Raw genomic sequence first — 14,963 nt, forward strand, 5'->3', positions numbered from 1 at the left:
AATAGCAGGAGATGGAAACACCTTTGTGGCTAAAGGCATGATATTCAATATTCAAGGATGTAGTCGAGATGGCAGGAAATACAGGGGTTGGGTAGTGGAGCTGGACTTCCCCCACCTAGAGGCCCTTTCACACTAGTATGAATACATTTTCTAAATTTCTAATTAGTTAAGCTAATTGTATAGAAGCCCTGTTGTGCCAGATGTTAGTATAAGACAAACAGGCTGAGCACATATTGAAAAAAATATTTACAGGAACTGGATCCACACAGGGGGGTCGGGGCCATGCCTCTATGAAAAAGATAAACATGGACAAAAATATACATAAACATACATACAGAAATACACTAACATTATGCAAGAATATAAACAGTGAAACTTCACTATGTATAAGTATGACTTATTACTTAAAATCATGTCATATTTTGACTAAGATTAACAAATACATTTGTTTTGTTTTTCTTTTACAGCTCATAATTTTGACTTGTAGGCTAGGTAAAATCTTTGATTAGTATCTCAGAAACTGGCTAAAATGGGCGCGTTTACTAATAATATGTTAGTTGTAAGTAACAGATGTTACTTGGTCATTTATTTTTAATGTTTTCCAAAAACACTTCTCTCTCATCTGTATTGATCTAATGGAAAATTTTAAGAGGTTAGGTTGAAAGTGATAGTGATACTACGAGAAATGAGTTTCATCAACAAAGTCTCCTACTATTTATTTGACTTTGACACTACCTTTTAAAAAACTGTGCAGTATAATATTGTAAAATTGCAAACATTATTTGTCTTTTACCTACTCGGCGGTTTGGATGAACATTTGTAGCTGTCTGTCTGTGGCTATGGTCTGTGGGGAGCATGGATGTGGGGAGGGGGAAAAAACTACAACAGCGTCCGACGCACACTTGGTGACGTAGATGACGTCAGAGCCCGACGACACGGGACAGGAAGTGGCGCGGAAGGAAAGGAAAAAAAAGATGGCAGCGGGTTCACAGTACGGGCTGAAGAGGATAGTTTGGAAAAGTAAGTTCACCCCCACTGAGATACTGTCTATAACCCAAGTGACACTCCTTATTACTTGTTTTAAAAGACGTTAAAGTTTATGTAAGTGACGCCGCGGTGTTTGTTTTATCGACTGTTTCCTCCCCTGTGACTTTGCATGTTGAAGTGTCAGTGAACGTTACACTTCATTCTGTGTAGCTCGTTATTGTTGTTTTGTTTTTGGTGTTTTGTTTGGACAACGGAAGTTTTACAAGTGTAGTTTAACGGGGATAGTCGACAGGTTGATAATCGCGGAAAACCTGAGTCGCCACACGGAGCTGTCGTTGTTTGGTTCAGGCTTAGACACTGGCCCGGACACTTGTAGGCAGTCTGTCCGCTTTTAGCCCGGAGTGAGGTCGCTTTCCGCCCCGAGCCCCGCCTCGTATCTCCGGGCTGCAGTGAACACAACACACCGGCCAACGTCAAACTGGTGTTGTAGTATTTGAGACCATAGACATATATCCGTATATATTATGTATATATGTGTCTATGTTTGAGACCACATAAGGTCTTGGTCTTGTCTCAGTCTGAGCTGGACCCAGGATTTATTTTCTCAAGACCAGTCAAGACCACAGCTGCAGTGACATCTTTTCCTTTTTCTTAACTGCAAATGTCTCTCTGTCACTCACTCACTTTGGTTTATGTAATATAATTCAATTACTTTAAGATAATTAAAATTGTTCTACACAAGTATATTCTTGTGTAACCATCTGTAAAACTTGGTTGCACCAGTCTTAACAGTGGGAGGAGACTTTAACAGGTCCATGAATTTTACACAAAATTATATTTTCTTTTTTAGCTGAGGAATAATATAAATATCAAGCCGCATGATTATTATTAGTAAATAGTAATGGTACGGAATACAATAATGGTCTTGAAAATGGTCTCGCATTGGTTTGGTCTCGGTCTTGGACTTGGTCTTGGGCTTGTTGGTCTTGACTACAACACATCAAACTGACACAACCGTCTGTTTGTTTGTCATCCATGTACAGTTACAGCAAGACATGTTTTTGATTATCTGCCGGGCTAAGGTTTGACTCTACATAATCGTTAACTCTAAAAGAAGTGTCTAACCCAAGACTGAGACCAAACCAATGTGAGACCATTTTCAAGACCATTACTGTATTCAAATCAGTACCAATACTCATAATAATCATGTGGCTTGATATTTACAATATTCCTCAGCTAAAAAGAAAAGATAATTTGATATAAAAGCTAAACCATATTTGGATTGAACAGAATAACACAGCAACAGCACACAACCTGCCACAGTCTCTCCCACTCTTGACACTGGTGCAACCAAAGTTTTTCAGATGGTTTTACACACATGCATGCTTTTTTAATTTTTAATTTTAAAGCAGAAGTAAGTGGTCCGGTCGTTTTCGCTAATGCTGCGTTCCAGGCAGGCTTTTGAAATCGTAAATTACAGCTTCAAGTCACAACTTACGACTTTGTAGCGTTTCAGGCAACCCACTCGTGTTTTTCCGACCTGTTTTACCGGTGAAAGTCACTATAACGGCCACTCGTAACTTCCGACCGGTGAACTCGTACCAGATCGAACTGGTACGACTTCACGGTCGGAAAAATACGAGTTTCCTTGAACGCACCATAACAGTCCTCGTCCCTACGTCGCCACATTCACGGCGTTCCTTGGCTGCACACACAGCCCTGCATGCCGTTCTCTCTCCTCATTGGATAAAAAACTGTAGGATACGATAAATGTTTTCTCCTCGGCTCAGAGCAGAGCAGAGGGACTGACAGACCCGTGTTTCAGACCAAACACTCTATGTAAGTGATTGCTGTCGGAAGATATAACTATTTAAGACTTATATTAACACAAATATATCACTTACTTCTGCTTTAATTATCTTTAAGTTATTGAATTACATTGCATATAAACCAAAGTTGAGTAAGTGACAGAGAGACATTGTGATTAAAAAAGAAAAGGTGTCACTGCAGTTGTGGTCTTGACCGAGACAACAGTAAGATGTTGAAAATGTGGTCTTGAGTACCAACACTACTATAAGGTGAAATATCAACTGACACTGACTGAGCCCTTTGTCACATAGAGAGAGTCTCAATTAAAATCTACATAAACACGTTATTGGCTTAAGTTTATATTGGATTCAGGCTTGTTTTTATTAGATTTCTTGGATTTTCTTCATCGTTTATCAAGCAATCAAGGTGCAGCAATAAGGCTGAATAAAGATTGCAACCAGTCAGACAGATTCTCTCTTTAATTATTGATTGTTCATTGCAGTAAAACATAATCAAATAGAAAAATAAACCATTGTGTCTATGTGGTTTTTCTGGTTATGCATGATACACACGCCTCTAATGTGGCAGGACAGGGGAGGGGCATGACATTTGTTGTGAAATGTAACGTGCTACAGTTTCTATCTTTATTATCTTTTTTCATAATTATTGGAAGCCAAAATCCTAATCCGTAATCCTAAACCCTAATTGTGTCTATAAAATACTCATGAAGTGCTATGCTTTTGGCACTACATATGTATTTTAGAAATGTCTTTATCTGACAAACCATCAAAAGTACAAACAAGTCAAATTCATTAGAACTAGAAAATATAATTTTACTTGAGAAGAGGGAACCAGATAATGTTTTGGATTTTTCCCTTTCAAAAAACAAAAAAAAGTCACTGTGTTTGAGTTAAGAAATGTGGTTTAGGATTAAAGAAGAGAAAACATAATGTCACTCTCAGCTGTACTTAACACTGACTCAGCAGCAGTAACTAAGTAAAAATAGCCCTTTTCCTTTTCCTGGTTTTAGTCATGTTGTTTCTCATGAGTCATGCTCTGTGTCTCCGACAGGGATAGAAGACACCATTATCGCGGACTGCAGAAAATCTGAAGTATGGAAGGTAGGACGAGACCCACGGTGCAGAGTTGAAACAAAACAAGCACTGCATCGTTTTGACTCAAAACACAACTGTTATCTCTCCATCTGTCAGTGTTGCTTCTTTTCATGTGGAGCGTGTTACAGTACGGCTGCGGCACATTATTTTATTGACTGCTGCTGTTTCTTCTTCACAGATTTTGATTCTGGATGCTTTTACCACCAAGCTCCTCGCATCATGCTGCAAAATGTCAGACCTGATGACAGAGAAAATAACAAGTAGGCCCTGCTTCCATGATTTTCATACTGCACTTTTAATGTGCTGAATAAATGAAGATGATATGTTATTGCCTTAAACTGCTCTGTTAATATATAAATATATTTTTAATTCTCTAGTTGTGGAGGACCTATTCAAAAGCAGAGAGCCTGTCCTAGAAATGAAGGCCATCTACTTCATGTCACCAACCGCTGAGGTTTGCCGTTATAATCCCATAACGATCATGTGGCATTTTTGCAGTTTCAGTCTGAAGATTTTGGCTTGTAATTTCTAAAAAAATATTTCATTTTACAGTGTGTGGATGCCTTCATTGCGGATTTCAAAAACAAACCCAAGTATAAAGCAGCATATGTTTATTTCACTGACTGTAAGTAACCAAAAACCAGCCATTCATGTATCCCTAGTTGTAAAAATAACTCATAATTATCATAATATGTTATTTATTTTTTATTTTCTTCAGTTTATATGCAAACTAAAAACACTTTGGTCCCACAGACTGCCCCGATACCCTGTTCAACAAAATGAAGATGCAGTGTGCAAAGTACATCCGAGTCTGTAAGGAAATCAACATGTCCTTCATGCCGCAGGAGTCACAAGTGAGTGTCTGCAGTGTTTTAGTTCTTTTTAGACTTTGAGCTTCTTTTGTAACGCTTCATTTCCTCTTTTCGTGCAGATTCTTTCGCTTTCTATCCAAGTGAAAATTTCCAGTGTTGTAGTTTGTTGTGGTTTGCCTTTGGCATGACATGCCTTGGACATGTTGCTGCAGGGAGGAACAGATTTACAGTGATGTCAGGTCAATGGGTGTTGTCCACTTGTTGCTATGATGTAATGACTTTACAACTAATAACTGTGTGTTTTTAAAGCGATAGTTCAACATTTTGGCAAATTGGCCCATTGCCCTAATCCCTATAGTTTTAGGAGTAGGTTCATTACCTTTAATTGTTGGTGCAAGCTATTTTTAGAAGATCAGAGCCGTGAGCTGCTCAGAGCTACGCTACGGAGACTAATGGGATTTCTTGGTTTCCCTCATCAAACTCATCAAATTCACAATCCAACAACTCCAAAACTCTCATAGAAAAGTTGTGACCTGCACATTCACCACGCTATGAAACCAAGAAATCCCATTAGCCTCCATAGCGTAGCTCTGAGCAGCTTGCAGCTCTGCTCCGCCGTTCTAAAAATAGCTTGCACCGACAATTAAAGGTAACGAACCTACTCCTACAACTATAGGGATTATGGCAATGGACCAGTTTGCCAAAATGTTGAACTATCCCTTTAAGGATTCCTTGCGATAATAATTTATTTATACATATATACAGGTATTTATTTCTTGACTCCCTAACATTAGAAAGACTAAAAGTGTGTTGATGTGCTGTGGAAATTAGTTGGAGTAGTGACAGTAATATCTCAATATTAGAAGCTCCACAATGATCAGTACTTTCAAAAACAGACTTGAGACGTTTCTTTTTGCACACTCTTACCCATAGGCCAGTCTCCACTCACCAACATACACAGTTCTGTTTATATCTGTGCAATATATTGCTCTGTTTATTTGTATTTTATATTTTTTGTGTTTTGCTTTGCCTATTTGTGTATTTATGTTGTGAAGCACATTGAGTTATCTCTGACAGGAAATGTGCTATATAAATAAATTGTCTTCTTCTTCGTCTTCTAGTGTTAATAATAGTGTTGTGGATTTTTTTCTTTTTTCTTTTTACAATTAGGTGTTCACATGTGATAATCCAAAGGCTTTCAAGAGCATCTACAGTCCAAACAATCCGGACAAGAAGAAGACACTGGAGACACTCGCAGACCAGCTCGTCACGCTCTGTGCCACGTTGGACGAGTACCCAGGGGTCAGATACAAGAAGTAAGCCTGAGAAGAAAGGATTTAGTTTCTCAGTTTAAAGCACACCTCAACCCCCGAGCGCAGATAGAGTGCGTTACCTAACAGCTCAGAGCCGAGTCATACTAGAAAAGACGTTTGGTACCATGTGTTGTCTGACTGAGTACAGAGAGAGGAGCAATGATGTTTAAGTATCTCACTATCGCTTCACACATACATATCACATTAGAAGTGACAGAAAACACCATTTAGTGTATTTTAAAACACACACTTCACACACTGCCTGATTAACTAATACTGGTATCAGAGCAATCTTGATGACTCATGGTAAGCAATCTTTTTGTCATAACTAGAGACAGCAACATGGAGAACGCCAAGGTCCTCGCAGAGCTGGTGGACAACAAACTGGCACGTCACTACGAGCTGGATGACAGTGGCAAGAAAAAGGTGAGACACCTGCTGAGCTGAACAAAGAGTGTTGACAGAGTAAACACGGTCTCAGACCAACGAGTCAGTGGAAACTGGTAAATATAGTTTTTACCCCCCTGGTGGCTTATCATGTAAAAAAAAAAAAGAAGTACACTCCCTACTTTGCGATAAGCAGATTAAGGTTTTGTTGCCCTTCACAAGAAATTTGAAAGTGAAAATCACAGTTGATGCTCAGTAGCAGCTCAATAATATAGTAGTATTAGTAGTAGTTTATTCGATCTTGTGCACAAATTGTTAGTCAGGTATCAATCAACATTCAATAATGCATTCATTAATTCAAACTTAATCGAAATGGTGCATAAAAGCTTATAAGTGCTTTCCCTTTAATTCTTAATTTCAGTGAAACCTTTGGAGCTCTTTATGGTTTCAGTGTAATAGAAAGTAGCAGAAATCTTATAATCAACAGATGAAGCCAAAACAAATAAACAGCATTAAAGTTGCAGTCAAATCCCAAATGATCAATCCAGTTTATAGCTTTCTATCATACTATGTTTTAATTTCTTTATGAAAGAAAATGAGGGAAAAATGCATTTTTATCTCAAATGTTTTTATTTGTGTGTTTCCTCCGGTCACCAGGGTAAGACTCAAGCCCAGCTGCTGATAGTGGAAAGAGGCTTCGACCCCGTCAGCCCCATCCTGCACGAGCTCACCTACCAGGCCATGACCTATGACCTCATTGATGTCAAGGAAGACATCTACAAGTAATACAAGCTTTTCTCACTGTGGTTCTCCATAGATTTAGATTTAAACAATAGAAAGCTGGTTGAAAACGATAATCTGTTTGCTTTTTTGTGTCCAGGTACAAGGGTAAAGATGGCTCGGAGAAGGAGGCCCTGCTGAACGAGGACGACATGCTCTGGGCGAGGCTGAGGCACAAGCACATCGCTGAGGTCTCAGAGTAAGTAAACAATTCCCTAAACGATTGATGTTCTCCATTGTTATGTTCCTACACCCAGTCATGACCCCCCTGCTTGTTTTGTTGTTGTTTTTTTAACAATAGACAAATTCCCAAGATGGTAAAGGAAATATCTGCAAGCAAGAAACAGCCAGATGGGAAGGTACAGTTCTGTGGCGTCTGCTCATTTGCCACTTTTATCTCTTCAAATTTGTACTTATAGATAAATATTTTACTTAAAATGAGTTCCTTGAGCTAATGTTTTTATTTCCTTATCTGTCTAGATCTCAATCAGTAATTTGGCCCAAATGATGAAGAAGATGCCGTCGTTCCGTAAACAGCTGACAGAGGTATGTAATTATTCTATTATATACAACCTTGTGACCACTTGCTTTTAGCGCAAAGTTCAACTTGAATCAACTTCCAGGATTGGATGGACATTTTTGAAGGTTATCTGACATGTCATTGGTAGATGTACAGTATCATTTGCTTCTGGCTAATTACAGAGCTGAGTGATGGTGGATGGGTGTGGCGTCTCGAAAGCCTGTTATTATGTATGCTGGACTAATGCATTTTTATTTCAGCAAAATGTATATAATTTGGCTTCTATGATAAGTATCTCTGTAGCAAATAATTAAGAATATTCAGTAACATTATTATTTTTTCCCGACATGTATATACTTCACTTCTCTCTCATAGAAAGCGGTTCATCTGCAGTTGGCTGAGGACTGCATGCAGCAATTCTCAAACAACGTGGAGAAACTCTGCAAAGCTGAACAGGTTTGAAAACTGACATTAACTTTCCATTCCGACCACTGGTCATCTCCAAAAGCTAGTTTTTTACAGTTTTTTCATATAAAAACATACAAATAACAATTACCAAAGCAATAGCAAATCATATATAAGTGTACTAAACAACAAGACAATTCAATTAAAAGATGAGGAAACTAAATAAATAAAAATACAAATACAAATAGATGGTAATAACGGAAGTAAGAAAAAAACAAATTAAATAACTTAAAAGGCAGCAGTAGTGATGATCTTCAAGTTATTGTCACATTCTCATCCTCCAAAAATTCCAAAAAAGGTTTCCATACTTTTCTCTTCCCTCTAACAATATATGTAAATCTTTGCAACGCAAGATATGTTGCAATCTCCTTCAACCATAACTTTACAGAGGGCAATTAGGATACAAAGTTTCACTTGCAGGGGAACATTCTTACCCACTGTTTTATTTTATTTTATTTTTTTACCTCACTGTGTAGGACCTGGCCGTGGGGGCAGACGTGGACGGGGTGAAGGTGAAAGATCCCATGAGGACCCTGCTGCCGGTGCTGCTCCACCCTTACAGCACCTACGACAAGATCAGAGCTGTGCTGCTCTACATCTTCAGCCTCAATGGTACGACTTTCAGACTGTCTAAGAAGCGTTAGTAGTCTGTCATGTCTCTGGCTTTGTACATATACACTGCTTAGAGACCATTTAGAGGGCAGACTGTTAGAGACAAATAAAGAACATCAAGGCAGTGACACCAGGTCACACAGCCAGGATATAAACTGTAGGGCTGCTCATTTCCTCAGGTTGTTTCTAGTTAAGAAAAATAGAGAATTCCTCCCAGAAACAACTATAAAATGGACCTAAAACCAAGAATTCCTCATATCATGTCGACCCGGTGGACAATTAGTTATCCAAGATGATACAGCTTCAATAAACCACTATAGATTTTCACACTGGTTTATTTGTTTCGTTGTGAATTAACAGGAACAACGGACGAGAACTTGAACAAACTCATCCAACATGTAAAGATCGAGGCTGAACGAGAGTTCATCCTGAACTGGAAAGAACTGGGCGTCCCCATCATCACAACGGTGTGTGAGGAAATAATTGATTGTGTTTGATTTTGTGATTGTAGATGAATTCTTTATCCTGTGTCATCGTGTTTACGTCTTCTTGTCCTTTTTTTTAAAGTCCCAACTGAGTCCTGCTTATATTTTCATGTGCTTTTGTCTCCAGTCTAGCATGTTCTCTCGCAAACCAACCAGACGGGATCGTTCCCAGGAGCAGACGTACAACCTGTCCAGATGGACTCCTGTCATAAAAGATGTGATGGAGGTATGACCGTGCTGTACATTTTGTTTGTTCTATTGTTATTAGCTATTGTGCGTAGCTCCAGAATAAAACAAACTGGATGCAGTGAGGATTTAAAAGTGGGTCATACATGGGATGTAGAGTATGTCACATAAGTCAGACATGATGTAAATCCCACATGTATCTGGATCTGGGCCACTGTAGCCTCTGAATTCGTGAGAAAAGTAATGAACAGAAGCAGGTTATCAGATTCAGGTCATCTGTGAGTCATACTGTATGTTTGTGTTTTTTTCTTGTTCTGCTTTATTCATTTGTAAAGAACAACATCTTGGGACGTACAAGGCAGAATAAAGCAGCACTTGTATGTTGATCCCTTGAGATGCTCCTTCTCTCTCAGCGCCTTCCCTTTGCTTGTACTGATCCTCACATGCCTTTTATTGTACGTTAAATGTGTCCCGTAGAAGCAGCTTTTATAATAAGATGATGTGTTGTAGGTTAAAAGACAGATAAGGTGTCACAGTCACCTGTTGCCATATTGTAGATGCAGTTGTCTCATTTACCTCTTCACTCTGTCTTATCTTAAAGTTTGCTTCTGGCTGTTTGTTTTGAATGTGGTAAGTTTTATGAGTTGTAAGCCACGAGACACCGATGAAATTATATTATTTAGATTATTTTGAACCCTGCTGTGGAGTCCAGTTCTGGGAAATCGATTGGGAACTGAGAGGCAGATATATCACAGTGCCGTCTAGTCATAAAATCAGGTTATTTCCAAACATACAAATAAACTGAGTCTCAGTTCTCTAATTCTTAGGTAGTGATATTGTCAGGCTCATTGCTGTGATAGATTAAAAAAAACGTTGTTCGTTTTTACTTTCCAGTTAATATGTGAAAAGTGATCTCATAGAAGTGAGCACCTGCAACCTGAGCACCTGGTTTCCTGTCAAGTGTGGTGACCAGTTTCCAGCAGGAAATAAGATTGTTTCTTTGATGTGTTGCTTCATAAGACATGTGATATAAGTTGAAACCAATCTGCTCCTTTTGAAAAAAATCTGAATTTATCAACAAAAAAGTCCATTTGCCAAGAACAATGAGCCTCACCAGCTTAAAAAACACACACAAACAACTAAAAGTTTAAGTACGAGACTGTGAAAAGCAGCAGAAAGTTTCTCTGTTTTGAGCTGTAGTAGCTGTGACCCCCACCCGCACCTCGATGCTTCCTGTAGTTAGCAGCAGAAATAGTAGTGTAGTTTTTCGCTCTTTCTTTAGCTCCAGTTAAACACCTGCAGATGGAGTTGTTTCTAGGTCACGTAACCTTGTCGCTGCTGTGCATAATGGCACCACAACCATGTTCGTCTCAGTTCTGTTCAGTGTAAATGATGTGGATCTTATTTTTTTATTTTGTTTAAGGACAATGTGTGCTTGCATTACAATAAAACATTGCTTACAGAACATTCAGTACACACCCACCATTAAACCACATGCACTACAAAAACATAACATACCATACTGTAAATAAGTAGTGTTTAGTATAATAAGGCAAGTGTAATGTGCAAAATTTGCAAAGGTGCTTGTTAGAGAAGATAAAGTGCTGAGCATGTCAGCATCTTTAAGTTGTTTTTCTTTGAGTGAAAGGCCAAACTAAAAGAGTAGCATCTCTTAAATACTTACATACAGTGTGGAAAATAAGTTTTTGATTTCGCTTGATCAAATGTAGATTAATTTATAACCTTTATACGATGATATTATTCCTTTTTGTTAATATTCCGTCTCTCTCTGTTAAAATAAACTTACCATAAAAACTAGAGATCATCCATTTCTTTGTGGGGGAGCAAACTTAGAAAATCAGCAGGGAATCAAATACTTATTTTCCTCACTCTGTGTCTGTATGGCTCTAAGCAGGACACCTCATAAAATGTACCAACAAAATCAAAGCTTAGATGATGATGAAAGAAGTAACTTCTGCAAATATGATAAGGATGTGTTTTTCCTCCTTTCAGGATGCCGTGGAGAACAAACTGGACACCAAAGAGTGGCCGCACCAGTCTGAGTGTCCTGCTGCCTGGAACGGCTCTGGGGCCGTCAGGTGGGTTTCCAGTAAACTGGGTCAATACGCTTCTGATGATCTGAAATGAAACACTTGTGATTATGTAAAGGCCAAACACTTCCTGGTTTTTTTTAAAGTGTTTCTTGCTGCACGATATTCTCATATTTCTTCACACCACCAGTTATTCTAAAGTAAGAGGCGGCTTTTTCTCTTTCATTTTCATCTGATGCAGACAGTGAGAAGGTGATGAGTTGGTGCCCTCCACTGATCACTTGTGCTACTGCATTCAGCTTCAGCTTTGTCATAACGCCTTTATTTTAACTCGTTGGTCACTGAAGTTTCCCTCATTTACAGGGAAGACGAGTTTACAAGCAGCAACAGAGCATAAATACAATTACACTGAAAAACAATTGCAGGGTAATTTACAAAAGTCAGACACCATACATTTAAAATCAGCAAGAGAGGGAATATTCTCCAGCCCCAAAGGATGTTGAAGAATATTCCACAAGTTTGTAGGATCAAAAAAAAGGTAGATTTACCAAGCTCTGAATGTACAAAAGGGACCTTAAGTAGCATGAAACCACTGGAACGAGTTCAACAAGATCCAGAGCGTCATTCTAATATTTGATTTTATAACTCTCTGGGTCTCTGTATTTTGGAATATCCATCCATCCATCGTATCGTCAGTCTTTTCTTGTCCGGATGTTTTTCTGATTATTTCCAATTTGGACATGAAGCCAGCATCCTCTTTTAAATTTGTCTTCATTAATCCTCTATGCATCTATCCACTCTACTCTACAGCGCTCGTCAGAAGCACAAAGCCAGCACCCAGGACGAACGCCGGGGCGGATCACGCCTCATCATCTTTGTCATCGGAGGAATCAGCTACTCTGAGATGCGCGCGGCCTACGAGGTCACCCAGGCGGTCAAATCCTGCGAGGTCATCATAGGTGAGCGTTCACACAAGAGTAAAATCACCAAACCTTTTTCTCTGGTGCATAGAAAGAATTTGCATCTTTGAGCACTTTGATGTCATTTTATATCTCATAGTTAAGTGGCTCTCATCTCTCTACTAAAGGTATTTTTGTTTTTTTTATTTATCCACACCATAATTTGGGATCTAATTGTTCTTTCTACGTTGTTTTCAGGGTCTTCCCACATTTTGACCCCCATCAGTCTCCTGGAGGACATCAAGGCCCTGAGCAGAGGCCCCATGGAGATTATGACAATAGAGGAGAGGAGCAACGCCTGAGCGGTCTGACCCTCCAACTAACAACCTCCCCAAACTCCCTACATCTCTTATCACCCTGCACAGTGCACTCAACTCAACTTCCTCATCGGAAGACTGAAGGGAATTTACCTTACGCTCAACTTTATGTTTTAATACTCTTTTTTTCAAATCTAATGCACATTTACAGTAGGTATGAGGACACATTCTCTTCTAAGCAGTTTTTGTTTATTGAAAAGCTTTTGCCGTAAGACTGCAGTCTACTTATGGCCCTCAATATACACAGCTTCATGTTGACATTCAATGATATAGATCACATTAAAAGTGAATTGACCTCATCCTACTAAGAGCTTTTTAAAGTAAAACACCTGCTAATCTTTGTTTGCTTTTTGTCCTTAAGAGGAAACTGATGATGATACAAGTTGAAAGACCCGAGATTCTTCAGAGGCGAAATGGTCGGGGAGGCGGGGGGATAGCACAAAGCTAATGTATATACTGTATGTAAGCACTGAGTCCCTGCTCTGCCATTTTGACTTTTTCAGTCCCTGCTGTTTATAAACACTTAAATGTAATTTTTGGAGAGTGTTTTTAACATAGAATATTTACGTTTTGTTTTTGTTTTTTTTCCTCTAAATTGAACAACTGACTAATAAACGGATGAAGTGGTTCAAGACAGAAGCCTTAGCTTCACTTTTTTGTTTATGGTTGTGACAAGAGCGTTAACAAAACATTGTCAAGGAATTAGTTGAGTACTTGAAAACATGATCCTTGTTTTTGCTTTGACCTGATAACAACTATACTACAGGAATTTACGTGTGTATTTGGATAGTTAACAAAGTCAAAAGAATTATAATAGAATTTAATAACTGTGGCCAGTCAGAAAAAGAAGTCTTTTAATATTTATCACCAAAAAATGTGTTTGTGAAGAGAAAAGCTCTTTTACCGGCTGAAGAGACAATAGGTGAAACGAGGATATTAGGACGATTTGTAACATTATAGATCCCATCTACCCTACTTCTTCTACAGGTATTATGCTATAGTTACACTGTATTGAGGTTGTTAACCACATACTAAGTCTGTACACAATACAGGACAGTGTACATGTTTCCTGTGTGTTTTCAGGACGACAAACATGAGAGGGGTGTTGAATCTTTAAGTGCTGAGGAGGCTTTGTACTGTAAGTGAATGCAATAGATGCTTCAGTGAGCTACATTTATAGAAAGAGAATTAATGGATGGATCCTTTAACCTAGTTCTGTAACTTAATAGCAATGAAAACAAAGGCATGGAATGAAATTAAGAGCCTTATTTAACTCAGAGTTAAATAAAATAGATGAAGATGGCTCTGAACTAGTCTCTAGTACTACGAATAGTAAATTTAAACCATAACTTAATCACATGGTTATAATAGTGGGGCCCAAGACTTGAAGCGGAGACGTGTCAACACTTATCAAGGATGTTTTTGTGTTCATAGTTTGCCAGTGTTTACAGTTTCAGATCCTCGTTGATTTTTTTTTATTTTTTATTTTTATTTTAGGACACTTGAAGAATTATAAGAGCGACGAAAGAATTTAAGGTGAAATATCTAAGAGTCACCCACCATTACCTTAGCTACGGTACTCCAATGACAAAGGCTGAAACTAGGCACTGCAGTGTCGCTTACAGGAAAGGTTTCATGTAACACACGGTATGAATGCACACACTCACAGGGTGGTCCAGCCTCACTAATCCTATACAGAGGGCCACTTACCTGTAACAAGGTGACCCTGCTCTCTCACAGTGACCTACTTTCACTCTCCTCTTCTGTTTCTATTGATTTATCACCACACAAACTCGCTCTATTGTGAAAAACCCCTACATCACCAACTGGGCGGAGAGCAGTGGCCCAAAATCCTGGGTTGATTTCCATATTCTAGTTATTCACAGATTTGTCCGAAAATTATGCCACTCCAGCATGGTCATTCAAGGCGTCGCCAGTGAAAACATCCAGCTGGAAAGTGCTTATGGTTATGCCATTGAGTGTGTGTTATAAAAAACGATAATACATAGTCCATGAAAAATGTGATGATGAAAGGCAAGGGGCACCAGAATTACTAGCAACAGCCCTGCATTCAAGTACAAAATCAGATCCTCCATTCTCCATATCTCGAATGAAACTTTAACTTTACTTTATTAAACAGTTTTTCATTTAAACTTCACCTCTAA

General features: G+C 38.7%; 1 protein-coding gene across 1 annotated transcript; it reads left to right on the forward strand.

The window, feature by feature from the left end:
* Window positions 1-918: 918 nt before the first annotated feature.
* On the forward strand, window positions 919-13,430 carry stxbp3 (syntaxin binding protein 3). Its single transcript, XM_085775026.1, has 19 exons — window positions 919-1,020; window positions 3,868-3,917; window positions 4,090-4,171; window positions 4,289-4,365; window positions 4,464-4,536; window positions 4,665-4,765; window positions 5,894-6,039; window positions 6,369-6,462; window positions 7,081-7,205; window positions 7,304-7,402; window positions 7,505-7,562; window positions 7,684-7,749; window positions 8,099-8,179; window positions 8,665-8,800; window positions 9,161-9,267; window positions 9,413-9,511; window positions 11,485-11,570; window positions 12,333-12,481; window positions 12,680-13,430. The coding sequence occupies exons 1-19, from the start codon at window positions 975-977 to the stop codon at window positions 12,781-12,783; spliced, it is 1,779 nt and encodes a 592-aa protein (XP_085631152.1). The 5' UTR covers window positions 919-974; the 3' UTR covers window positions 12,784-13,430.
* The last annotated feature ends 1,533 nt before the right edge of the window (window positions 13,431-14,963 follow it).

Source organism: Trachurus japonicus, chromosome 4, assembly GCF_045865225.1.
Source record: "Trachurus japonicus isolate A0001 chromosome 4, Traja_1.0".
Classification (NCBI taxonomy): domain Eukaryota; kingdom Metazoa; phylum Chordata; class Actinopteri; order Carangiformes; family Carangidae; genus Trachurus; species Trachurus japonicus.

Bases quoted from the DNA above. Each gene is read 5' to 3' on its own strand.
- stxbp3 (XM_085775026.1), top strand. From the start codon at position 975: ATGGCAGCGGGTTCACAGTACGGGCTGAAGAGGATAGTTTGGAAAA. The intron at 6,040-6,368 runs GTAAGCCTGAGA...TGTCATAACTAG, and splicing joins CCAGGGGTCAGATACAAGAA to AGACAGCAACATGGAGAACG. The intron at 11,571-12,332 runs GTGGGTTTCCAG...TCTACTCTACAG, and splicing joins AACGGCTCTGGGGCCGTCAG to CGCTCGTCAGAAGCACAAAG.